This window comes from Rhodnius prolixus, unplaced genomic scaffold, assembly GCF_049639745.1.
Source record: "Rhodnius prolixus isolate KJV_2025 unplaced genomic scaffold, Rpr scaffold_10, whole genome shotgun sequence".
Lineage (NCBI taxonomy): Eukaryota > Metazoa > Arthropoda > Insecta > Hemiptera > Reduviidae > Rhodnius > Rhodnius prolixus.
Genome location: NW_027411615.1, coordinates 6098409 through 6125780, shown reverse-complemented (window position 1 = coordinate 6125780; position 27372 = coordinate 6098409). Strand labels below are relative to the sequence as shown.

Sequence of the window (27372 nt, the reverse complement as noted above, 5' to 3'; positions counted from 1 at the left end):
CTCTGGGGATAGGCCAATTCTCAGTGAAATGCTTGGGAGCTCAGGGATACCTTACTTACTAAATTGATATGGTTTTAGAGGTTTTGTTTGCATACTAAAATTCGCTTCCAAATTTTAAAATTGAAAACAAAAAATTATCAGCCTTCGTTCCCTCCACATAAAAAGGTTTTAACGATCTAAATTCAGAATAACTTACTTGCCCCGTCATTTTATATTTATATTTGCTATTTTCTATTTTTAAACAGGAGACAATTTCCAAAGTTATTTACATATAGAAATTGCGATAACTTTGCTGAAGATAGGATATATCGACATCTGGAGCCTGGAATGGCATTCCAATTAGAATTAAACCGAATGAAAACTTATGAACTGGAAGCATTGCCCACTTCAAACAGAAAAATGTATCTTTATTTGGGTAAAGCTAAAGTTAGTATATAATATTTTCTTTATTTCTTTTTACATAATGTTTTGATACGTCTTAAATGAATGTCTTTAACTTTTTAGGTTGCAAAAGGACAATCTGTTACTGATTATAGATTCTTCATCCGTTCTATTATTCGCCATTCAGATCTTATCACTAAAGAAGCGTCTTTTGAATATTTGCAAAATGAAGGTGAAAGAGTATTATTAGAAGCTATGGATGAATTAGAAGTTGCGTTCTCGCATCAGCTGGCTCGACGTACTGATTGTAACCATATTTTCTTAAACTTTGTGCCGACAGTAATCATGGATCCAGCTAAGGTAAACATTCAGTTAAGATATATTTTGTTTTTTGCGGTTAGATTAAAACTTTCTTTTAATTATAACTTTTATCTATGACCAACGTTTCAAAGATCCGTACATTTAGGACATCAATATAAATGTGTACGTGAACATATCGGTCCCTCTTAGGACAAGTGGAAAATACTCGATAAAGTTAACCCATGATAGATTAATAAGCAAAATAGATCCTCAGTTGGATTGTGGGTTATGTGGGTTACAAAAGAAAGAGGACCTGGTGCATATTCTTGTTGAATGCCCATTTTACAGACTCATTAGAGAGTATTATTACCATTCTGATAACGTAGGGGAACATATTGAAAAATTGTTGAACCCAGATACTGTAGATTCAGCTCAGGTTTTGTATAAATATGTGACATCCATTTTGAAATTAAGGCATTTTCTTTCAATATAAATATGAATGGTTGTATAAAAACTTATATGTAACTTTGGCCTGCATAGGATAATTCATTTGTTAATTCTGTAATTATTAATTCTGTATTTTTGAATTTTGGTTTCTTTATAATTGTATTCTATTAATCTGTATCTTAACACCACCATGCTCCTTTGTATGGGGACTACCCCAATAACAAATAAAATAAATTGAATTGAAATTGAACTTTTATCTATGAAATATAGATCGAGGAAAGTGTAACAAATATGGTGCTTAGATATGGACCAAGGTTATGGAAACTGAGAGTTCTTCAGGCTGAACTAAGAATGACAATTAGACCAACTCCTAATTCGCCCACATCTAATGTTCGTCTCTGTTTAGCCAACGATAGTGGTTATCTTTTGGAAATATATACATACAAAGAACTGGTTGACCATAAAACGGGAGTGGTGGGTATTTGAGCAACTACGAACTCATTTTGATCTAATTTTTACAGAATTATTTATCCTAGACAATTGAAAATGTTTACAGATTAAATTTGAAGCGTTTGGCCCGAAGACAGGTCCAATGCATGGTCTGCCTGTTTCAACACCTTATGTCACCAAAGATTATTTGCAGCAGAAACGATTCCAGGCTCAGAGTAGTGGAACCACTTACGTTTATGATTTTCCAGATATATTTAAACAAGTGATCGAACGACAATGGAAAGAATACATACAAGCGAGACCCAATGGTGAATATTTCATTAAATTATTAATTAATTTTGAAGAACGCTGAAATTATAAACTATAAATGTAAAACAAAAATAAATATTTCAGAAAATATCGTACCACCATCGCAAGTAGTTGATTCTGTGGAACTAGTAGTTGAAGGTGACAATTTAATTGAAATGAAACGTCTTCCTGGAGAAAATGATGTAATTAATTAACCACTTAAACACATCCAGTAAATTGTTGATAATATCATTGTATTTAATGTAAGTCGAAATTTGTTTTAGGTTGGTATGGTAGCGTGGAAAATGAAATTATTTACACCAGAATATCCAGATGGCAGAGATATTATTGTTATTTCTAACGATATTACATATCTTATTGGATCGTTTGGCCCTAGAGAAGATATTGTATTCCTAAAAGCTTCTGAACTAGCAAGAAAGTTACAAATACCAAGAATTTATATAGCCGTGAATAGTGGTGCAAGAATTGGTTTGGCGGAAGAAGTGAAATCTCTTTTTAAAATTGCCTGGGAAGATCCTGACGCACCAGATAAAGTAAGTCAATAGTCACTTATTAATCTATCTAAAACTCGTGGTTTTACCAAGCATCGTAACATTTTGACTCTTAGTAGAAATAGAGCAATATTTGCATTTTATACCATTTTATTTAAAAAAAAAAATCAGTTGTGGTTTTTAAGCTTTTCTTAATTGTATTATGGAGACCCTGGCAAAGACAGTTTAAATTCAAAATAATAATGAAATAATTCAAAAACAATTTTATTTGAGCTTATTTAAGATATCACGAGCAGCCTTGTTAAATTTGAGTCAACTTTTAAGCGCCTAATGAGATTTGAACTTAACTCCATGCCAAGTAATGTGACCACTTCGTGACAATGTATTTTTTTATTCTTGGCTTGTTACATAGTGTTAAATGTACATGGATATAAAACAAGGATGTCTACTTTCACCGACCCTTTTCTCTATTTATCTTAATGATTTGTGTCAGGAAATCGGAGGTGGCATACATTTTGGCAATATAAATGTTCCCGTGCTGAAATATGCCGATGATATTGTGCTGCTGGCTGATGACCCTGTAGTATTACAGAATATGATCAACGCACTAAACAACTACTGCAAAATGTGGGGTTTGGTAGTCAACCTGGACAAATCCAAAATAATGATTTGTAGGGGGAGGGGTGGTAGACATTCTAAGTTGGAAAAGTGGAATTATGAGGGGGTGGATATTGAAATTGTTGGTAGCTATAAATATTTGGGTGTCAACTTAATACCATCCCTGGCGTTTGATTTGCATTTAAAAGAAAAATTGAGTACGGCGAAATTTGCGATCAATCGCAACTGGAATAAGTTATTTAATAACTCAAAAATCTCCTTCCAGCCAAAATTAAAAGTGTTTTACGCGACGGCGCGCACAGTAATGTGCTATGCTGCTCAGATTTGGGGATATAAACGATATGAAACGTTGGAGAAGTTACAGAGGTTGTTTTATAAAAAAGTTATTCAGACTACCTGGTAATACATCAAATTACATCATTAACTTAGAGTCAGGTTTACATACAATGTTTATTTTCACGCTAAAATTACATCTGAAATATATTTTGAAAGTTCTCAAACTCCCGGATCACAGACTTCCCAAAATAATAGCCAAACAAGTAATTGCCAATAAAGTTCTATGGTGGGAAGAATGTGTAAAAATAGGCTCCCAATTGCAGACACCGTACTCCCAAATGGAAAAGTTGCTAACTGGGGAAACCTCGTTGGATACTTTTATTTCGGTAGTACAACAACAAGAGAAAGAGAACATGGTGTCGCGTGCTAGAATGGGACAATTTCATAAACTGTATCCCAGACTGCTATACGAGGTAGATTATGTCCGTAACAGGACATTTTCTGAGGCACAACTTCTCATGCAGGCCAGATCTGAATCGCTGTACCTTAACTGCAGGCCTTTTAGTACAGAGTCTGGGCAAGAGTGTACCCTGTGCAATTTGTCTGAGATGGAAGACATTTTCCACTTTATTGGGATATGCCCCATCCTGGCTCCTTATAGATTACAATATCTGGGAGGGAAAAAGTTAACACAGGAAGACGTTATTCTTTTTCTTAATGGAAAAAATTGGGACCACTTAGTTAAATATTTAAAGGCAGCTTTACTATATAGAAGACTGATTATGGAGGAATTCCAATGAATTGTTAATTTATTTTTTGGTTATGTTTATAAATTACTTTACTGTAACTTAGTACCGAGGATGAATTATTTTGTTGTAGCAACTCGGCAGACGGATTTTTATCCATGCTGAAGTGTTATTTCTTTAATTTTTTTTTTTCACTTCATTTAAATCTTTGTATTATTTGATGTAAATAAATAAAACACTATTTTTTTTTTTTTTTGGCGCATCAACAGCTGAGGTCATTAGCGCCCGGAGCTTTTTCCAGTGCACTGCCGGCCTCCGGACAGTGTTCTCTCGTTACAGACAACACTGTCCATCACCGGACAGTGAGCTGTAAGAAGCTCCTAGGAAGAGAAAATCTAAGGGTCAGCTGCTGGATTCGAACCCGGGACCTCCGCGTGGGAGTCCAGTATGCTAACCTCATAGCTAATCCCTTCCCTAATAAAACACTATTATTATTATTATTATTATTATTATTATTATTATTATTATTATGATGTACATGGATATCAATTATTTTTGTTCCTTTATAGGGCTTCAAATATTTATATTTAACTACTGAGGATTTTACTAAGGTTTCTTCAATGAATTCAGTAAAAGCCATCTTGATAGAAGATGAAGGTGAACCAAGATATAAAATTACAGATATTATAGGTAATGATTAAACTATATATTCGTATATTATCGTATCAGTAACATTACAGATACATATATATCGGGAGAGAGAGATAGCTATTCATTTTAAAGTATTAAAATTTTATAGGCAAAGATGATGGCTTGGGTGTTGAAAATTTGAGATACGCTGGAATGATAGCCGGTGAATCGTCACAAGCATATAGGGAAATTGTGACAATGTCAATGGTATCGTGCCGTGCCATTGGTATCGGTACTTATCTAGTGAGGCTTGGCCAAAGAGTTATTCAGATTGAAAACTCTCACATTATTCTTACTGGTTACAGTGCACTCAATAAGGTAGGTCTTAGTAAATACGAGTATATTGTTTTTATTATATTTATATATAATAATTTATATAATAATATATATAATAAATAGTTCATCATAAACTCTGTTCACTTTTATCTGCTTAGCTATTAGGAAGAGAGGTATACGCGTCAAACAACCAGCTAGGTGGTGTTCAGATTATGTACAACAATGGAGTTTCGCATAAAACAGAGCCCAGAGATTTCGATGGTATTAATGCCATTATCAGATGGCTTTCATACATTCCAAAGGTAGGCTTGATATTCTATAACAACAGACATGTTCCAATAGCCATTTACTTATTTACCCGTGAAATGTGGATAAATTAAATAGACAATAAATGCGGGAGATAATATTTAGGGAATTTCAGAAAGTAAAGCATCTTAGTTCAAAGGAGGCAGTTAAGGGAAGATTTATTTGGTTCACCCGCGGATATACCGGGTTCGAACCTGCCTGTTTCTATATTTAATCTTTCTAGATTAAAGCTTCTTATAACTCAATTCCGGGATGGACAGTGTTGTCTGTAATAAGAGAGGAGTCCGCTTGTACACAGAACAAGATCGGAGTGTCAACGGACCTAAGATGTTTTTATTGACTTCATCTTAAATTAATAATTATAGTAAGTTCGTTGAACTCCATACAATTCAAAAAATTTATTAAAGGATTTTTGTAAGTTTTCCCCAATTTTTAATCATACATTCTTGACATACGTTCAAGACCCAAATCCAAAATAGTATTATATTTTCTGCACCTATATATCAGATGCACGGTTTTAACATTGAGTATATGATTTGGTTGGTGTGTAATTATGTGACGGTGGGTTTTTGTTTCATAAAATCACACAAAGAAGAAGGAATAAAATTAATTTACTGTCCTTATGATAATTATTATTAATATTACGAGTTAAGTTTTCCTGAGGGTTGTCAATGTGAACTTTTATTTCCTTTTTTGCATTTTTATTTATTGATTTAGTTTTATCCGTTGAAGGCTCATGATAAGTTAAACAATGCCACAACTTTGACAGGTTCTATAAAATTCTTTTGATTCTTTTTTATAAAAGTGGGTTTGACGCTGCAATTTTATTGCACTGGGTTTGTACTTTTGTACTTGTTTGCGGAAATTTTGCGTGATCTGTCTTATAAGGTTGCACCTCTCTTGAAGTCTTTAAAAAAAAAAATTCTAATGCGCCGAATAATTTTAATCTTTAAAAACTTAATGAATTTTATGAAAATTTTTGTTAAGGACAAAGTGTCACCTCTTCCAATTTTGACTCCGGTAGATCCTATTGACAGAGAAGTAGTTTACATGCCTACTAAAGCTCCTTATGATCCCAGATGGATGCTTGAAGGAAGGCCCAATCCAAGTAAGTGTACCCAACTGGTTAGTCATTTTAAAATAAATAAATAAATAATTGGAAAAAGAAAAAACAACTGGTATAATCTGATTGAATGGAATTAAATGTAACTAATTATTCATCAACAGATAACCCAGATTCGTGGGAGAGTGGTTTCTTTGACTATCGCAGTTGGGATGAGATAATGCGTCCTTGGGCTGGAACCGTAGTTGCGGGACGAGCTAGACTTGGCGGAATACCTGTTGGTGTCATTGCTGTAGAAACTAGAACTGTCGAATTACAACTTCCAGCCGATCCCGCAAATCTTGATTCTGAAGCTAAGGTAAATAAAATAGATTAATTAATTTTAATTTGTTTTGATATAATGTGGTTAATATTTGTTTATATATTTATTGTAGTTGCTATCCCAAGCTGGGCAAGTTTGGTTTCCTGATTCAGCGTATAAAACTTCTCAGGCCATTAAAGACTTTTCTCATGAAAATTTGCCTTTGATAATATTCGCAAATTGGAGAGGATTTTCTGGTGGAATGAAAGGTATGCTCTCTTTTAGAAAGTGCAATTTTCTAAAGATTGAACAAGTTGCAAGTAAATGAATGAATGTTGTGAATGAACTGAAGCTTAGAAGTTGCACACAGTACCTCTTTTGGCTTCAAACAAATGTCAGACACAAAATATTTTGCTTATGAAGTAAATTTAAGTTTAGAACATCCATTTGAAATGACTTGCGTAAAAAAAGTGGCTAGACCTCTTACGACGGGATTTATGATACTGTCATTTTTTACATGAGAAGAAATTTTTACATGAAATATTTAAAAAACGAATCAACTATCTTGTTTCAGATATGTACGAACAAGTAGTAAAATTTGGTGCTTATATTGTTGATGGATTACGGGAATATACACAACCAATTATTATTTACATCCCTCCAAATGGTGAATTGAGAGGAGGCGCTTGGGCAGTAGTTGACCCAACAATTAATCCCACGCACATGGAAATGTACGCCGATCCAGATAGCAGGTAAAGTATCTCCTCTGAAAAATATTAAAAATGAGTATTGTGATCACCGGTTTTTGTTAATATTTTAATTTTTGCAAAAATAAAAATAAGAGAAAGTAAACAAAAAAATATTATTAGCAAAATTCATTTTTCAGAGGTGGTGTACTTGAACCAGAAGGTATTGTTGAAATTAAATATAGAATGAAAGATTTAGTGAAAACTATGGCAAGATTAGATCCAGAATTAATTGAATATAGAAATAGATTAACTGGGAACATAACCAGCGAAGAGAAAGCAGCGTTAGATGAAAAAATTCAAAATAGAGAAAAGTATTTAATACCAATGTACCATCAGGTAGCCGTACATTTTGCTGATCTTCATGATACACCTGAAAGGATGCAAGAGAAAGGTGTTATTCAGGTAAAATATTTGTTTAATTAACTAAATCCTTAGCAAGATGTTTATCACATTGCTTTTCTCTGTATCACTTGATTTGTTTTGTTTAGGATATAGTACCGTGGAGGAAGTCAAGAACAGTTTTACACTGGAGATTGAGAAGATTGTTGATTCAAGATAGGATAAAGAGGAATATGATGAAAATGCAACCGTCGTTAAATGATGGTCAAGCACAGGCCATGCTAAGGAGATGGTTTATCGAAGAAAAAGGAACAACTGAGGTAAATAAAGCTATTTTTTGTTAAGTAATTTGTTTTAATTGTGATAAATGATATGTGATCTTACAATGAGAGTGATAAAGATGTATCTGAAATTTACTCAGTTGTAATATCTTTGATTTTATCTGTAAGTCTCCTGGAAGAATGAGTTATATTCAGCAATCTGTCCCTCCACTTCTTGAAATCAGTTTTTAGGCAATAATTTTTCAATTACTCAAAGTAAAAACATTTAATTTTTAATTCAACTTTTCTGTTAAAACATTTATGTATAATATTAGGTTTATTTAATAACATATTTTGCTAGATTATCACTTCCCTTAACACAATAGACACGATTGTTTGCATTTGCTTTATCCTCAACTCTCAGTTTTTTTTAAGCCTGACTGCACTAAAGGTTTCATTAACCTTATCGTGTTGTGATATTCTTCGCTATTTTCTCGTCTGTCTGTAAATCTGTCTGAGATTTATTCCCAGTAGTACTGTTACATTCTTGTTATTTCTTTCCATATTAGTCTCGCTTCTTGCCCTTGCCTTTTACGTCTCTTTGTTCGGCACATTCACCTACCAAAAAACTTATTCTCAATCTCCCTCTTTTTTTTTAGAGTTAGTGAATTTTTGGAATTAGTGGTTTCGATTTCTTTGCAATTCCATCCCTCAAGGATTTCTTGTGGTAAGAACATGAACATTGATTTACCTGTTCATTTATCTTTTAAGTCGTTAAAGGATCACGAGATCCGTAAATGCTGTCAACCTTAAGCTGGGCCAAATAGGTGAGACCTTTTAATCGCAGTTTTGCTTCTGCGCGTCATTATTTTTCGTTGATTTTTTTTTTTAATACTTTAGTTTTGGCTGCAAGTCAAGGCATTTGGGCACAGTTGTAAGGTAGCTACGACTCCCCCGGAAAATATAATAAATCCTCCAGGCTATTTAATAGATGCATATGGATATATCTTTGATACAGATTTTGCGATACCTTTTTTGCGTTCTGCAAACTTTTTGACAAGGAAAATTTTGTACTTACGGTCACCAGGCAAGGATTTCATTTTTTATAAAGTCTCGAGTATCAGTTAGAACTGGGTTTCGTAGTCATCCATTATTAGGATGAACAAAACTTTTTTTTGGGTTTCGTAGTCATCCATTATTTTTTTTTTTCGCTTCGATTGCATAGGTTATTAGCGCCAAAACCCAACTATTAAACTTATTTTTCAGTTATAATATGCTGTTAGCCCTAAATTATTTTTTACGCCTTTAAGTCTTTTATACGATTCTGGGTAGTTCCTTAAATCGGTAAGATTACACCACTTCTATTTTTCAATTTCTCGTAATTTTATTTTTGTTCGTAGGCATACTTATGGGACGATAATAAGGTAGCCACGTCCTGGATGGAGCAGCAGTTAAGTATGGGAGAAATGGGCGAATCAATTATAGCGAAAAATATGAAAAGTGTCCAAAGGGATGCAATTATTAACCAAATAAAAATGGCTTTAGAAGTAAGTATCTTGAAAATGATATTTTTAATGTAGTATCTTCTGTAAATATATAATATCTTCTTAAATAACCCTAAGAGATTAATAAGCGCTAAAAAAAAATTCGAAAAAGTTTATACATTGAGGTAATAGGAAGTTTCGTCATGACTAACTACAAATGTTAGTGAAAGCCCTGATATTTAAGGTTTATTTATTTTGTTTGATAATCAATGATGGTGCATGTCTATTCTTAATCGATCGTTGTTTGTTTTATTTTAGGAAAGCCCTGATGTAGCAATGGATGCCTTAGTTGAATTATTTGAAAGCCTTAGTCCTTGCAAAAGATCTGATGCATTAAGAACGTTATCACATCTAGAAACATATAATAATAGTCCTTCACAGTCACTAGATGTACAAACTAGTAATATGGAATCATGAGGGTTACTTCTAAACCAAAGGGTATGTATTTTTTTATTTATTAACCTTTCTTTAGATTTAAGGAAATAAGGCAATTTAATTTGACATATCTCTTAATAAAATTAATGGTTTATTTCCTAAGATCTTCATAAAATCATTTTATCAAAAGATTTTAAATGTATTATCTATTTTTAAAAATCAAGGACAGCTATTAACATTTCTAATGTATCGTTAATTGTGAATTAAAACTTAATGGTAAGACATTATATCATACGCATCCTTTCTAATATTTTTAATAATAATAATAGACATTTATTTCTTCATTATTTCATTCATTTACAATAACATAACAATAAATATTTTTGAATGTCAATAGCAGACAAAAAAACTGTAATTTTCTTTTATTATATAGAATATATATATAATATTTATATATATTGTTAATGTAATATATATATTTCATTAAGTTTAAAATTCTAAATATTTCAGGAATATTTAGATTATTACAACAAACAGAAATATTACTTGTGATCTTAGTCTGTACAAAGGAGTAGTTATGAAAACATCAATTGGTCTACATTACCTGCATAATGTTCAATGAAGATATTTCCAACGACTTCGCACAAGAAATGAACAGCTCCTACTCCTTCCGTATGTCATTTATTCAGTTGTTTGCTTTAAATGACAAACGTAATTCTAAGTATTTATTACCCTTCGTCTGGGTCAAGATACTTAGTTTTTTGAACAATTTTAGTACCAAAAAATAGTAAATAAATGTGATATATTTATATATAAAAATGGTCCTATGTACAAACAAAAGAGATTAATTTCCTTGTATAATTTTTAACATTTAATTATCCGAGAGCTCACTTAGTGCCACATGCATGTATATATAGGAACTATAATAGCATTATATTTGCAATACGAATCATTAAAAATAAATTATTGGTTTCAGTAACAGAAGAATATAAAAATATTTTAATACTTTTTTTATATACATATATGTATAGGCAAATTTGTATTTGAAAGTTACATTTTAATAGAATTAGAAAATTTAGTGCAACTTTACATTATAGCTTTATTTTAAAAACTTCATACATAATAATTTAAACTCAGTTATTTTTATATTTATTGGAAGAGTATAGATTGATCTTAAACAAGCCAAAGACATAGGTATTTGGTGTTTTGCATTAACTGTCCTAATAAAATTAGTAAAAAACAATTTGAATCAACTTTTAAAAATCTAGTAAACTTGTGCGTAGTTTCTACAACTCAAGATTTATTTTTTCCCGTATAATTTTAGATAAAAAAGATCCTTGTGAATATATGCCTTCATAAATAATTTTAAAAATATATTTATTTTTATAAAAGATAGATGTAATATCTGTTTATGTAAATATATTGAAAAAGCAAAACTGTTGTACGATAGACTGGATGATTTATTTGTACAAATACACATGCAAAAATTGTTATTTATATGAAATGTAATTTTTCTAAGTAATGCACAATACAAACTTTTTAATTATATTGCATTTTGTTTCCTGCATTTAACAGATAACTTGAGGTATGTACCCGATTTAGAGCTGTTTTTGTAAAAGTTATGACCACTGTAAAGAGTAGAAAAACAGCAGACTAGAACCTTCGTTTGTTCATTATCAGCCGCAGTTCCATTAAAACTGTTATTAATATGAGAAAAAAGTATTGGGTACACTATTTCAGCGCTAAATAAGGTTTCAATGTGTTGAAATCGTTTTAAGTTACATAGTTTTGATTATAGCTCTTTCTCCTCCATTTGTATCTTTTTTTTGCTTGAATTTGCCTAAGAGATATCCTGCACACAATGACTAAATTAGTAATACTAGGAAAAGGTATTTCATTCCAGGATCTTTTTTTTACAGCATGCCTATTATTACCCTTAAATTAATTATCTGTGTTTTATTGTTACAATCAAAAGGTTTCCCGTGACTAAAAGTATATTGTTGAGTCGAGAACTCTCCTGTTATGGTAAGGACTCAAGAATGTGGCAAGCTGGATCCAGTAAAATTTTAACTTCTTGATGAGGTATTTCAGAATTTAAGCTCTGAAAAGTAAACTGAATTAATAGTTTTTTACGATTTAATTAAAATAAATTAATTCGATTAGATTAATTGAATATATTATCCTGAACATCGCTCCCCCATTGCTACAGTGTACCTCTTTCTTCTTATCCAGTATCTGGGCGAAAGAAGTTTAGTGCTATACTAGCAAATTTTATTTTACAATATTGCAGAATTTTGTTATAATCAAAATGCAATTTAAGATTTTTTTAAAACATACCGACGGGACAATACATACATTCTATAGAAGACTGCTAACTTACAAGCCTGCGCATATATTACTTCTAGCGGTGAGAGAACTTAAATCCTATTTAAATGATAGACTCCCGAAAGGCGAAGGTAAAGATCGCCCGAATGGTGGCTCTGTAAAACATCAGACACCTAGGACACCACGCCCCACTTCCTGTGAGAACATTCTCAAGGAATTGAAGTACTTTTATATTTTTAATCCCAACTATCCAAGTGGCCTTTCCAAATTATCCAATCCTATCCAAAGTGCCTCTTGATAACTTGGCGGAATTTTTGCATGGAAATTCAAAGTTAGCTATTGCCAGCCAATTCCATCGCAGACTCCTTTTCTCCTTTAGGAAGGTGGACAGAGACTGATTTACATGCTTACAACGGTAGGCAATTTGAATCACACCAATCGTGTGTACCAATCCGTCATTTGGGTAAAAGTTATTGTTAAATCTGAAGTAGTTTTGTTTGAAAGGTAGTTTCACTTAGAGCTATTACTTGGTCAATGTACAGTTGTGCATTTAAAATCGTTTAGTTTCTGTCTTATAAAACTTGAAGTGTTTCTGCTACGGATAGAAATGTAAGTACTAGAAATATGCAAACAGAAAGCAAAGAATATTCAAAGCTTGAATATACCAGCATTTTGCAAGTTCTACGCTAATTAAAAGTCTCCCTTTAAAGATTTTACTAATTTACGCAGTTTTTAAATGATTAAAATCATATATTCATTCACATTTTACTTATCAATAATTATTTTGCAGTGAAAATGCAACAATGGCCGTGTTTTAAACTTAAATTCTCGCGCCTCCCTCGTATAAAATACATTCCCAACTTTTCACTTCTAAAAACATGCACAGAATTAAAAACAAAAAATGACCAGAAGTTTTAAATATGTACATAAATACTAGGTTTCAATAATTTTATTTCATAATTTTTACATATGTTTGATAATGATTAATATTTTGGATAACACCATGTAACCTCCCTTACTGAGTCTATTCAGTCAATAAGTGTAGAGCGGCATAAGAATTTAACAGAAGGCAGTCTCTACATTAATCTGATATTCCTACCTTAGAGATAAGTGAAAGTCCGAAAACTTAAGCATGTACGAAGACCTATAAAAAGAAAAAAAATTGTAAGAAATAATACTTACATAGTAGGACACAGAATAAAACAAGAGGAACATTCAATATAATATTATGAAGTTTTACTACAAACGTACACTCTGGATTAAGTTTTAATGAATTTCTGCGTACTAAAATCAAATTTATATTGCATATGAAAATTTGGACTTAATAAAGCTCATAGCAAAGTAATTTAAACTAAGTAACGTACATATGTATTTGTTCAATTAAATTAAAAGAAGAGAAGAATAGAGAGAATATATCCGATCAACCTGTGAAAACTAGTATTAAAAATCAGAATAACCTCAGATGATCGATGAATCATTACGTACGACACAGCTAGTGAAAAAGACTACCAACTTGAACGTGTACAAAGAACGTAATAACGAAGAGAAGTATGTGAAGAGCTCTTCAACAAGTGAACTAAAGAAAGCTGCAAGACTTGGAAGATAATTTCGTTCAGCTAACTCGCATCTACAACGAGTTAAGCGATGAAATTGACTTTTTTATTTTACATTAACAGTATAACTGTTGGGTCATTGCATCGAAAGAAATAGATTTAATAAGATTGAACCTTATCTAATTACTCGTACATTAAGTCACCTATGGTACGCATTACATTAATTATAATTACAATTATCATTTCTTTATACTTTTGTTGTTGTTTATAATATTGCCAACATAAGAAAAATAACTAGGAGACAATATGTATATATTATAAATTTTAGGAATTGAAAAAAAGAAGTTGTTAAATATACCGAAACTTTGGTATTTATACATGATGGAGATTTCGGCACTTCAGTTGGATAGGTTTGTAGATAGTTCTGATATAAAGTTACTACTTCTGTATTTCGCTGCTAATAGTTTTTCTCTATATTATAACAGGAATGAATAGGGTAGTAGTGCCAACAAGCAGGAGTAGAATGAGAATTACTTGCTGGAGCAAGTGTTATGTGAACAAGACCTTTCCCTTTTCATCGGCTTCATAAGGTATTTTGCTTATCTTTGTCTTTTCTTACTTTCATTAAATCATTACGATCTAGAGCTTGTATTGAAATGTTTTTCTGACGCCTTCTGTTCGCTTCTTTAAGCTGAATCTTTGTGACGCCCTGGATATTACAAAGATGTCCAGACGTGGAAAGAGTAAGAAATCAGAGTTCGCAAAGTAAGGATCAAGGACAACTTTATCAATCATAGATTTGCCTAATCCTATTCATTCCCCGTACGAGCTGGCGTTCTTCAAGGCTCAGATCTCGGTCCCCTTCTATTTATTATTATTCCGCAATTCCGGAAATGCAAGAACATAAAAATTCACTGTGGGTCCGCGAAATTCTCCCACTCCTTTACATAAATGTTTAGAACTGGACTAAAGATTCACCTCGATCCCTCACACTAGACCGAAAAGAAAGGCACCAAACTCTGCATTTAACTTCTTTTAAGCCTTTTCGGCAGACGCTAAAAACTCTGTAATCAATAAGAGACTGCTATAGCTGCTGCCCTTGGAGCAATCTGTACTTATCACAGAAATCGTGGGGTACTACTTTGCTTACTTTAAGTACAGCTTGTTTTGATTGAATATTGGACACATTTAAAAAATAAATATAAAACGCTATATTGAATAATCTAAAAGATAGGTTGAGATGCTTTGTTATAGAAAGGATAGCGAAGTCTTCCTGTGGTAATGGTAAGGCAAAATTAATAGTAAAACTTAAATTTTCAGTATCGAGCTGAGTGAACTTTCTAGTAAGTAGTTAGTGCTATTCTCATCCGATAAAAGTTTGACAGCAGTGCATTTACGTACAAAGTCGCCTTTGAGTCAATCTATTATCACCTTCAATGTATTTTCGTATTAGCATAAAGTAATTGCAGAAGATTGAACTCTTACTGTTGATTGATCGATACAATGGATTAGCATGGCTGAGGAACAACCTAGATTTGTTGACAACCTTTTACTCCACATCTTTAACTTTGGTATTTATTTTGGTATTTGCACTATTTTAATCAAAGAATAAATCAGAAATTGAGGTCCTTATATTTAAATTAAAGAAAGTGGGCAACCAACCTTATTGGAACGTTCTATTCTACTTAAAAATGGAAAGAAAAAAGACATTAAGGTCATGCCAATGCTATCTAGCGGCAGTAGCTTAAACTAGAAAATTGCAATTATATAGGAACTAGTTCCAGTGATTACCGCTAGGTAGCATGAACATGTACTTTGACACTTAAAATAAACATTAAATAACCTCCAAACAAAACAACTGTCTGTTAAGTCAGTGGGGTAAAAAGGATATTCGGTATTGTCCAATTATTCTGAATATTAGTGGTTCTCAAGCTTTCTAATGACGTGACGCTGTAATACAGTTCCTCATGTTGCGGTGACCCCAAACCAAAAAATAATTTTAGTGGCTACTTCATAACTCTAATTTTGCTACAGTTATGGTTCGGAATGTAAAATTCGGAATTTTCAATTTTATTTTTATTAATGAAGTGAATTTTGTTTCTTCTGCTTCCTTAAAATACTAGATTTTAATTGGACCGCTTTCCTTTAAACAACTTCATTCTATCGTCCATTATAATTTCTTTCTGTTTCATGCTTTTAGGCATAAAAAAAAACAAGTATCAGATAGATATTATGCATGTTTATTTCACTACCTAATGTAAAATTGCATGTTTTCTTTGTAAAATTATGATTTTTAACTAACTTTTGAAAATTTTTATTTTTTAAAAATAATCAAATAATATATTAGTAAAATTATATGAATTTATTATAAAAATGTTTATTCTATGTAAAACACATTAAACATTTCAATTACTTTAATTCCAATAAATATTGTTGATTTTCAGATTAAATACTGGTGATATCAGAGTACTGCCTGCAGAGCTGTACCCAATAGAAGCCCAAGTAAAAAAGTAAACTTTCTGACAAATGAGAATATACCAACAAATTTGGATAGGAATCAATAAAAAAAGTACGTAGTTATAGTATGTATTATGCATGTTACACAATATATAGGACTCTCTTACACTTCTATATCTTCTGTATATATTTTTCTGTATATACTTTCCTAAGTTACCTTTGAAGTTCGAACTAAGGTACAAAGTCACCTTTGAGCCAATCTATTGTCACCTTCAATGTATTTTCATATTAGCATAAAGTAATTGCAGAAGATTGAAGTCTTACTGTTGATTGATGGATACAATGGATTAGCATGGCTGAGGAACAACGTTAGATTTGTTGACAACCTTTTACTAGACATCTTCAACTTCTTATAAAAACAGTTAGTTTTTATTGATTTACTTATAGAAATTTTAGTTTGTAAATAGTGAATTATCAATACATCTTATGGAGATTTGTTAAGAATTTTCCTCGCTTATCATACCAATATTATTGTCCCATAATTATTAAAATAGTTTCATAAGATTGGTTGGTTCTATTATACATATCTTGTGAAGAGAGTGGAATTTATAAATATATTATTTTGGTATTTGCTCTATTTAAATCAGAAATTCAAGTCCTTACATTTAAAATAAAGAAAGTGGGCAACCAACTTGGAATGTTCTATTCTTACTTTAAAATGGAAAGGAAAAAAGACGTATTAAGGCCATGCCAATGCTATCTAGCGGCAGTAGCTTAAACTAAAAAAATGTAATTATATAGGAACTAGTTCTAGTGATTACCGCTAGGTAGCAGGAACATGCACTTTGACACTATTAAAATAAACATTAAATAACCTCCAAACAAAACAACTGTCTGGTAAGTCAGTGAGGTAAAAAGATTATATGGGTTCGTCCAAATATACTCTTTATCGTGTAGCCACAGTAATAATTTGATTTATTTTTTAAATGTTCTTCACCCAAGTTGATAAACATTTTATATCGTCAGTATTTTAAAAAGAAGTTTTCCTCTAAAAAAATGTGCATGTTTAAAATTTACTGTTTACCTCATAATTGGATGTTTTTTATTTATGATTGATAGTTTTAAGTTTTGCTGGTGTAACTAAGTCAATGAGAACTTTACGTACCTTAGAAAACTGATTGTATTATCTATTTGCATTTAGCGATAACTTCCTAGGAAATTTAAAAAAAACTTGTTTTTGCATCATTACTGCGTTAAGGATTTTTTGTGTATACTTTTACTTTTAATTACGAGCTGATGTGATCAGAAGTGTTTATGAAATTGACATATTTTCAAGACAATCGATAGTAGATGCATTTTAAGTGTACCCATGTAATTTAAAAAGTTGATTTTAGTCTTCATTATTTTGTTTCATAAAAATGTTTCAATGGTGATAAGTAGGTAGATTTAGTTCGTAACATGTTAATAATTTTTGGTCGTCTTTATTACTGTAAAAGTAAATTGTTAATTACGATTATGTATTTGGGAATTATGAACTTCCATGTAAATATTTAGATTTATTTCATGTAAATGGGAGAATAATCTCCATGAAATTTAATAATGTAAAGTTTAATAACGTCCCAGAATTATGGACCTTGGATTTTGCAAGGTTCGCACCAGTAATTTTAAAATTTTAACTTATTGAAATTTTTTTTTCTAAATATTTGTAAATTACAATGAAAACTATTGTATAAATAATAGTTAATTTAATTTTTATTTTTGTTCTCAGCGTTCTTTCAAAATTCTAATGGTAATTCTGAACTAGTTCAATTCAAACAAATGGCTGGGTTGATAACATTTTATCCATTGTAACACATTTTAACTCCTACAGCAACAGTAAGTACATGTTTTCTGCTTACAGCATGTTGTTTCTCAGTTAAGATATTATGTCGTATTATCAAAAGTTAAATAATAAAGTATACAGTGATAGATTAGATACTAAGTAAGTGTAATGATTTGCCTAAATTCAAACTATCCAGAAGGTACATGAACTTAAATTTACGTTTTAATTAACTTATGGTTTTTTAGCGATCAAATTGGTTTACTGAAGTGATTTATTAAGTCATAAACATTAGTGTTGTACAGAAACTAAACTAGATTCTCTAACTGTTGAGCTATTCTTCGAGTATTCTTATCTATTATTTACTACGTTCAGAATAATACTACATAAACTAAAACTTTATTCATATTAATTTTTGTGTTTGTAGTTGAAAAAAAGTTTTAATTTGATTGAAATTCTGTTATATTTTCCAATCACAGAACTATTTCTCTTCTGTTTAAAGAAATAAAAATAATTAAAAAATGATTATATTAGTAGCATGTTTGTTGTTGTATTGTTTAATCAGAGTAATCTTATTGATAAATAATAAGTCTGTTTTTTGAAAATATATTTCATTTTCTTTGAAAGAAAGGGTTAGGTTCTTTAAAAAATGTTTTATACTTTCATTTATTCACATTTATTTAATTTTTATGAATACATAATCAGTTATACTTTTTTTTTCTGGGTTCTTAATTCCAGCTACACTCAATAAAAACTAATTATTTTAAATACATATGTAAATATTGTTGATTGTACAGAAGGTGTATTTTCAGATTAAATATCTCTGATACTGGAGTACTGCCTGCAAAACTGTTCATCAATAGAAGCCCAAGTGAAGTATACGTAAATCATCTATCCCAGGAAATTTTTGTGAAGAAACCTTTAAAACAAGTATTATGTAGTTACTGTACGTAATATGCACATTAATTTCACAATGTAATGTTAGAATTTTTACTTCAAATTGCATGTTGTTTGTTTTTTATAAAATGTTTAATTTGTTTGCTGTATAAAAAAAAAAAATATAAATTTAAAAAAAAGAACCTTATTTATTCTTCTTTTCATCTCATTAAAAAAAAGAAATAGAAAAGGAAAGTTCAAAAAAAACTCGATAGCGATCAATCAACAGAATGAAAGAATTAATTTTCAAAAATAAAAATAAACTGTTGAAGATGTTTGTACAAATTTATTGTTAAAAAGCGTTTAATTTAAAGAAAAAAAGAATAAAAAGGAAAACCTGAAAAAAGGTTAGAAATAGCTGCAAGAGTGGAAGGAATAAAAAAGAAAACCTTAGGAAAAAGTGGAAATAGTCTCTTAATTTCACTGTCAGGCTGCTGTTACTGCATTTGATAGTTAATAGTAAAGGCAATCCTAGATTGTAAATGTTGGGTTGATCTATTTTGAAAATCAAGAAGTAAATACGATTGGAAAAAGTAAAAAAAATAAAAAAGAAAAATAAGTTTCGAAAATGGCCACAAGGTATCAGCACTTACTGGACTTGTCAACTATACAAACCAGTTTTAGTTTACATATATGCCACTAGGTAGCACTAAAACTATATACAATTGTCAAGATTTCTCTTCAGTACGACTTGAGCATTGGTGGGGAGTGGATCGCTCTGTCGCTCGTCTCCTTAAACATATCTACTGTAGTTTCACATCATGAAATAAGAAAAAGGTATGATAACATTTGTCTGTATAGTCTAAACATCACTATCAAAAACATACATTTAAGTCCTTCTATAAGAATAAAAAAAAAAATATTCAAAACATCAAATATAAAATAGGTACCATGCATAAGTCTGTCTACGAATTATGATAAAATTTAAAACGCACATTTAAGTCCTTCTATAAGAATTATAAAAAAAATATTCTAAACATCAAATATTAAATAGGTACCATGCATTAGTCTGTCAACAAATTATGATAAAATCTAAATGCCGCACCCTCCCGCCCAGCAAAAATTACTTACCTATATAGTCTGGCAGTACTATTGCACCATCGACAAGCAAGAAACATTTTATGCATTTTCCTCAGCATAAAACAATTTATTTCAGCTTACTTCCGGTATCAATAAATAACACATTTATAATGCCGTCTAACTATATAATATTTTCTAATTAAAAAATGCTTGAGCTACATAATAATTAATAAAAACAATGGAGTTAATAACAAATGCACTGCAGTTTGTACTGTCACTCCTAGGTAGCAGAACAATCACTATTTTAACGATTAGATTTCTCTTTCTAGACTTTGGAGGCCTTTTTTAACTGTTTTTTTTTCATGTTTTCTTTTTTGTATTTTTTTCATTACTTATTATTTAAGAGATTAAAAGGAAAAATAAATACAATATTATTAATTAACAATTTTTTTATTATTTAAAAATAATTTGTACACTTTTTAACAATAAGTTAAATAAAATCTTTACAGAGGCGAGATTTTTTTTGTTTTTATTAATTTTGCCATCGTAACTTTAAATTCGGTTTTCCCTGTTTGTATAATGTATTTTTGCCTTAGTTATTAATGCACTGAAGCTGAAATGAAATATTTTTTTAAAAAACTAGACAACAATTACTTATTTTTCCAATTGCTTTGTAATAGAAATTATAAATTCAAGCGTGAAGTTGATTGTACAAGCGGTGTATATGAATCTGAAGTTTCGATTGCAAAATAAAAGTAAAATGAGAAATTTTCGTCTAGTTAACCGGAAAGATAGAGATTTTAAATTATAGTAAATTACAAAATAAGCCAGAGGTGATTGATATGTATACAGAGCGTTGTATGAATTCTGAGTAACAAGTGTCATATGAATTTTAAAAAAAGAAAAGGATTCTCGCCTAAATTCACTGGAAAGATTAAGATTTCAGTTCCAGTGGATTAATAAATATGCCAGAGATGGAATGTAGGCACAGGGTAGCCCAAAATTTGAAGTTACATCTGAAAAATGGAGGGATAATTAAAAAATTATTTTCTAGTTCTAAAAAATAGAATGAGAAAGGTAGCAAAATAATTAAGAAAAACATTTTTCCATAATGTCTGCAATCGCAACATCCTTAGTTATCAATAGTATAAAGCAGAAACCTTAATCATTTTAGTCAAACTAGGCCAGAATTACTTATTTTTCCATTAATTTTACAATTATTGTAACTTCGAATTTGGGCTACCCTATATTAACATTCCAATACTTATTTCGCAGTGAAAATGCAAAAGTCTGTGTTTTAAACTTAAATTGTCGCGCCTACCTCGTATAAAATACATTTCCAACTATTCAGTTTTAAAATAATTATTACTCCCTTAGTATTAAAAAAAAAAAAAATCCTTTAAACATGTACTAGATTTCAATTAATTTAATTCATAATTTTTACAAATGTTTGACAATTCGTTAATATTTTGGATAACAGCACGTAACCTCTCTTAAACAGTCTGCTCAGTTGGTAAGTGTAGTGCGGCACTATTAAAGTCGAAATCCCTACCTTATCTGGTTATTCTACCTCTTAGATGGTTGAAAGACCCAAACGGATAAGGGATATATACATACTACTAACAAAATTACATATATTATTGTACGTGAACTGATCCTCATCAGATTAGTAAATTCTTTAGCCTTTAGGAACACCTGTAAAAAGTAAAGTTCGAGAAGTGTTAGTTCTATATCGAAGTAAAGTAACGAAAACCATAAGTCAAGAATCTAAGACGAGGAAGATGAGTACGATAAGTTTAATTCGCTTGTAGAACGAGTTAGATCTGTACATGAAATTGACTACTTATATTACATTAACAGTATGATTGAGGAGTCATTGAATCAACAGATATAGATTTAATAAAAAGGAACCTTATTTAATGATATTAAGTAACCTATATATGTACGTATACAATTGTTTATGTTATTTGGGAGAATCGTTTCATGTTTTTGTTATTGTTGTATTTCCTATAATATAGCCAGTGGAAGAAAAAATAACAAGATGACAAAGTGGATATATCATAAAGTTTAGGACTTGAAAAAAAAAAGTTGTTAAATATAACTTCGGTATTTATACACGATGAAAAATCAAATGGCTTCGTTGATAGAACTGATGAGGGTTACTAGCTCTGTATTTAGCTGGTAATGGTTTTTGACTATTTTGTAACAAGATTGAAGAGGGTAGTAGTGCCTACAAGCAGGAGTAGAATGAGAAGTACTTGCTGGAGCAAGTGTGTGAACAAGGCCTTTCCTTTTGTACCGGCTTCATAAGGTATTTATCTTATCTTTGTCGCTTGACCCTTTAATTTTTCACTTTTACTTTAATATCCACCAAGCACTCATTACAATTCCATTACTTTTTCTTACCCCATAATAATTACAAGGTATTACGATCAAGTAGAATGTTATGCAGTTTTCAACGGATATATTTGTTTTCCATAAATGTTTTTACTAATCGCCAAGTTTCGTGTGTGATGAAAATCAATAATGGAAAATTAAAGTTTATTTAGTTTAGTGGCTCCTTTTGGCGAAAATCTTGTCAATCTAACAACAAATGTACTGAATCTGATTTTTCGTATGTTCTCTTGAACAGCATTTACGATTTTCTGTAAACAACGTACTTTCTTTATATTATTATGATCTAGAGCATTTATTGAAATCTTTCTCTTAAAAAATTGATACAAACCAAAAAGTCTCTGTAATAAATAAAAGACTGCTAAAGCAGCTGGTATGGAGTAATCTCTACATTGACAGAAATCGTGAGGTACTTAGGGTGAAGGGACCAGTAATTGACTGCTTAAGAAAAAATTCGAGTTTAAGATAGAATAACTTCCGTTATTTTGGCTCCAGGTGTAGGTTGTAAAATTGTACCGCTCCAGTAGGATGTACTTTATTTTATTAATATTTTAAATGCAGTAAATTCGATCTTTATGTCAACCAAAAATGACTTTATTTGTTAGTATGTCAATGACCCAGTAATTGACATACCGAATTTTCGGTGGAACTAGTGTTTGACATGGAGTGGGACCAGTAATTGACATACAAATATATTCATGAAATGACATAAGGTATGCATTCAAAATCACTTTTAAATCTAAATAAATCACTTAAATCACTTTTTCAATTGGATTTATAACAAAAATCAGTCTTATTCATAATTAATTACAATCAGTTCTTAAATAGGCAAACCTAAATAATCTAATATTTTTTCATCGTTACTCTTTTTCATGCAGTTTTTGACGATCAACCCTTACACAACTGTCCTACCGGACAGTTTTAATTAAATCTAAACCAAGACAGTTAATTTGAAGAACAGCCCTTTCTTTCAATAGTACCAAGGCGATATTAGCTAACATGCTTGTTAGATCGTACACAATGTCTGTCGGCTCGCTTTTATCTCTTTCTCTCAACCCTTCCGCTCTCTTATCCTTTCAAGTTTCCGCTAAATATTTTGTTACTTAAACCTTTTTTTTTGGGAACTTTTTTGGTTCTCACTTTACCAAACTCTACTTCCGATTAGACTATGTGGTCACATCCTTGTTTTATTCATTCCGCCTATAACGCTGCTACCGATCGCAACTACGCGACTTTGTGTTCGAGTTGTTGGTGCTTTCTAGTGAACCAAATTTCTCCTACGCTTCCCTTCTTTTGGAGCGCTTCGCTAATATTTTCCACAATCTGTGCTGCCAGTGTCATTTGCTTCGAAACCAAACTATCTGAATGTAATTCATTCTTACTTTCTGCATCTATTCAGTATTTTATTGTTTATTATTACTGAGTTACCTCTTGGGCACATGTATATTATACATTGTGTGCACGTTCCTCGCGTCCCGCCACAGGTTGTAAGCATTCGCACTTATAACAGTAATAAATAAATGAAACGTCAATGAAAAAAAAAAACTAGATTAAAAAATATATATCTGTTATTGACTCTTTAACTTGGAAAGGATAGGTATTAAAATACACATACCTACAAATAAACCACTGATATTCACATAACTAGGTAACCAATTGACAAAAATATGTGTTATTAAAATAGGCACACCATAAAAGAAAAAATGAATGAAAAAACAAAATATTCTTTCGGAATACATAGGAAATGAACATCATAATATATCTTATGTAATTGATAATTAGCCACTTGAAATCACAAGCCATTTGAAAACCTCACGAATTAACGGTTTTATTAAATTGGTAACGTTCTCCATAAAGTAGTACAGGGCGATCCAACCTTCACGACTTTGGGGATTAAAAATGGTTTTCATACCGATTTCATTTTTTTTTAATACAGTTTAGCCTATTTAGCCTATGGGATGCTATATATTCGTCTTCGGTCAACATGTCTGTCAATTGGTAAATACAATAGATCTTACAATCTTTTTTATGTTATTATTGTGTAACATCACAAAGTCACCAACTCTCCACGTATGTTTGATTTCGCACCTGGTACTTCTCTTGAGGGAGCTTCATTTTTCCCCTGGCCGTTTCCTTTGATGGAATTCTATGGTTCAGCCATTTCCTCCCTTTCTTCTTTGTCATGTGGCTAGGACCCAAAACTGAGGGAGAATGAGAGATTTTCCAACTCCGATAAGTGGGCGTCGTTTTTATTAGTCACGTAGGCCTCGTGAAGCTGTTCGGCGATCACGATTATTCCAGTTTGTTGTTCATACATTGTTGTTCTCTACAGAATAATCATTCTGCATGCCCTCTTGAAATAAGGCGTACATTTGCTAATTCATTAATTTAAACATATTTTGTTGGAAGTTTTACTATTTATTTTGCCGATTTTTATCAATGATTTTATTTTACAATGATTGAATTTTTAATTATAATAAAATTTATCAACCTATCTTACCATTTTCCCAGGAAGTCAATCACTGGTCTCAAACAAAAAAGCTGTAGGACTAGTAATTGACATACATGTCAATTACTGGGCAGATTGCCGTTTCAAGGACCAGTGATTGACAGCCCCATTTTAATCCTCAATGCTTCTTATAACTAAAAAAAAAACTACATAAATTAAAGCTACAAGTAATACTTCAATGTATTTTCATATTAGCATAAAGTAATTGCAGAAGATTGAAGTCTTACTGTTGATTGATGGATACAATGGATGAGCATGGCTGAGGAACAACCTAGATTTGTTGACAACCTTTTACTCCATATCTTCAACTTCTTATAAAAATCGTTAGTTTTTATTGATTTACTTATGGAAATTTTAGCTTGTAAATAGTGAATTATCAATACAGAAAGGATTTTCCTCGCTTGTTGTACCAATATTGGTTGGTTCTATTATACATATCTTGTGAAGAGAGTGTAATTTATAAATATATTATTTTGGTATTTGCTCTATTTAAATCAGAAATTCAAGTCCTTACATTTAAATTAAAGAAAGTGGGCAACCAACTTGGAACGTTCTATTGTTACTTTAAAATGGAAAGAAAAAAAGACGTATTAAGGTCATGCCAATGCTATCTAGCGGCAGTAGCTTGAACTAAAAAATGTAATTATATAGGAACTAGTTTCAGTGATTACCGCTAGGTAGCAGGAACATTCACTTTGACACTATTAAAATAAACATTAAATAACCTCCAAACAAAACAACTGTCTGGTAAGTCAGTGAGGTAAAAAGATTATATGGTTTCGTCCAAATATACTCTTTATCATGTAGCCACAGTAATAATTTGATTTATTCTTTAAATGTTCTTCACCCAAGTTGATAAACATTTTATATCGTCAGTATTTTAAAAAGAAGTTTTCCTCTAAAAATATGTCCCATGTTTAAAATTCACTGTTTACCTCCTAATTTGATGATTTTTTATTTATGATAGCTTTAAGTTGATGCTGCAGTCACTAAGCCAATGAGAACTTTACATACCTAATAGATTGTATTATCTATTTGCATTTAGCGATAACTTCCTAGGAAATTAAAAAACTTGTTTTTGCATCGTTACTGTGTTAAGGACTTCTTGCAGGTAAGCAACATTTTTTGTGTATACTTTTACTTTTAATTACGTGTTGATGTGATCAGATGTGTTTATGAAATTGACATGTTTCCACGACAGTTAGGGTTTTTTAGTATTAAAATTGGTTTACTGAAGTGAATTATTAGGTCATAAACATTCTTTAACATATTCTATGTTTCTGAACCATACCATTAAAACAATGCTTTTAATGTGTTCTGTGATTTGATTCAAATTTAATACTTTAGGATCTGTAATTTAAAGGTAAATTGTTGAAGTAAGTGATTATTGCAATACTCGCGCTCATGCGAATGGGGACAGTTTTCAGCTTAGAAAGAATGCTATGTTGATATTAGAATTTGAGCATTATCAATGTTTCTTTTGAGCAGAAAAATAAAACGAACTTCACAAAAAACATAATGGTTATATAGGATTCAAAATGGTTAAGCTTGTATAAAACTAAATCTCCAAACCTTGCACTCATAGTTTTAATATGTACACAATTTATAAAAACACATAAACGTCCAACTTGTTAGTTGGGACCGTTGTTAATATCTGGATCAGTAAGCTTGTTTTATTTGGTTTGTTCTGAGTGAATGTGTTTAAATTTCTAAGTTCTAAGAGTAGGCCTTACAAATGAAAATGTAGGATGTGATCTTATTCATCTAAAAGCTAAACTTATAGTGGCTTTCAGACTAAAAGTTCAATCTTTTCTTTTTTTGTCTGTCCTCGATAGCAGTTTAATTGTGTGTGCTAAATGCAATGAAAGTAATCAATTAAACGCAAGAGTTAGTTATATTTGAAAGATTTTATCAGTGAAAACTAATGTACACCGTACTTGAGTTTCCTTGTCCAAGCTGTTGTTATTTGTTACATTTTCCGATCTCCAATTAAAAAAAAAAATAATTTTTTTTGTACTTTCCGACACAAAGTAGTAGGGTTTTGATAGTTTTTGATTAGGGTCTTGTTACACAAGCCATAAACTTGTATTTTGAGAAGCTATTTTCTGTTATAGACTTGATCATTACATGGGGAAAAACTAGGGTGATATTAAAACTAAGGTGACAAGTATACCCTCCTCAGGAAAAGGACTCCACAGAATAAGGTAAGTTTCTTTTGTGTTGTTCTGTGTAATTATTGTAATGAATCTTGTGACACAAATTAAAAAATTGAGGGTGATTAGGTAGGTTAGGAGGGGGTATGGGGGCGAAGCCCCCATTAAGAAAAAAATCAGGGGTGTGGGGGGCGAAGCCCCCCATTAAGAAATAAATAAATCAGGGGGTGTTTAAATAGAAATATCAATCCTAAATAAATAATTCGAAGTGATTCTGATTCGCTG

At 31.1% G+C, this 27372-nt stretch overlaps 1 protein-coding gene and 3 long non-coding RNA genes across 17 annotated transcripts in view; 3 read left to right on the top strand and 1 right to left on the bottom strand.

The window, feature by feature from the left end:
- ACC (acetyl-CoA carboxylase) overlaps positions 1-11474 on the top strand; it is a 59420-nt gene extending 47946 nt beyond the window's left edge. For all 5 annotated transcript variants that reach the window (XM_074134246.1, XM_074134245.1, XM_074134243.1 and 2 more), the window contains 18 exons: positions 246-426; positions 505-741; positions 1399-1602; positions 1685-1886; positions 1972-2069; positions 2151-2420; positions 4588-4708; positions 4818-5026; positions 5143-5286; positions 6278-6398; positions 6518-6711; positions 6788-6923; positions 7229-7406; positions 7541-7805; positions 7892-8062; positions 9403-9549; positions 9805-9984; positions 10432-11474. In XM_074134246.1, the coding sequence (XP_073990347.1) occupies positions 246-426; positions 505-741; positions 1399-1602; positions 1685-1886; positions 1972-2069; positions 2151-2420; positions 4588-4708; positions 4818-5026; positions 5143-5286; positions 6278-6398; positions 6518-6711; positions 6788-6923; positions 7229-7406; positions 7541-7805; positions 7892-8062; positions 9403-9549; positions 9805-9963 (3037 nt within the window). In that variant the 3' untranslated portion in view covers positions 9964-9984; positions 10432-11474. The remainder of the gene's footprint in view (positions 1-245; positions 427-504; positions 742-1398; positions 1603-1684; positions 1887-1971; positions 2070-2150; positions 2421-4587; positions 4709-4817; positions 5027-5142; positions 5287-6277; positions 6399-6517; positions 6712-6787; positions 6924-7228; positions 7407-7540; positions 7806-7891; positions 8063-9402; positions 9550-9804; positions 9985-10431) is intronic.
- LOC141457369 (uncharacterized) lies at positions 10706-13811 on the bottom strand. The gene is made up of 3 exons (XR_012460353.1): positions 13704-13811; positions 13009-13390; positions 10706-12022 (listed from the first exon to the last, which is right to left on the bottom strand). It is a non-coding gene; the product is annotated as an uncharacterized lncRNA (long non-coding RNA).
- A 59-nt stretch (positions 13812-13870) lies between these two features.
- Positions 13871-19205, top strand: LOC141457366 (uncharacterized). 9 transcript variants are annotated; one of them, XR_012460339.1, is made up of 8 exons: positions 13871-14007; positions 14128-14209; positions 14285-14389; positions 14491-16056; positions 16244-16368; positions 16549-16677; positions 18025-18131; positions 18888-19204. It is a non-coding gene; the product is annotated as an uncharacterized lncRNA (long non-coding RNA). The 9 variants fall into 9 exon arrangements; XR_012460344.1 differs by having other exon boundaries at positions 14491-14564; positions 18888-19188; XR_012460340.1 differs by having other exon boundaries at positions 14285-15847; positions 18888-19205.
- Positions 19206-19232: 27 nt separating this feature from the next.
- On the top strand, positions 19233-27364 carry LOC141457368 (uncharacterized). 2 transcript variants are annotated; one of them, XR_012460352.1, is made up of 4 exons: positions 19233-22342; positions 25130-25805; positions 25902-26045; positions 27049-27364. It is a non-coding gene; the product is annotated as an uncharacterized lncRNA (long non-coding RNA). The 2 variants fall into 2 exon arrangements; XR_012460351.1 differs by having other exon boundaries at positions 19240-22342; positions 25130-25257.
- The last annotated feature ends 8 nt before the right edge of the window (positions 27365-27372 follow it).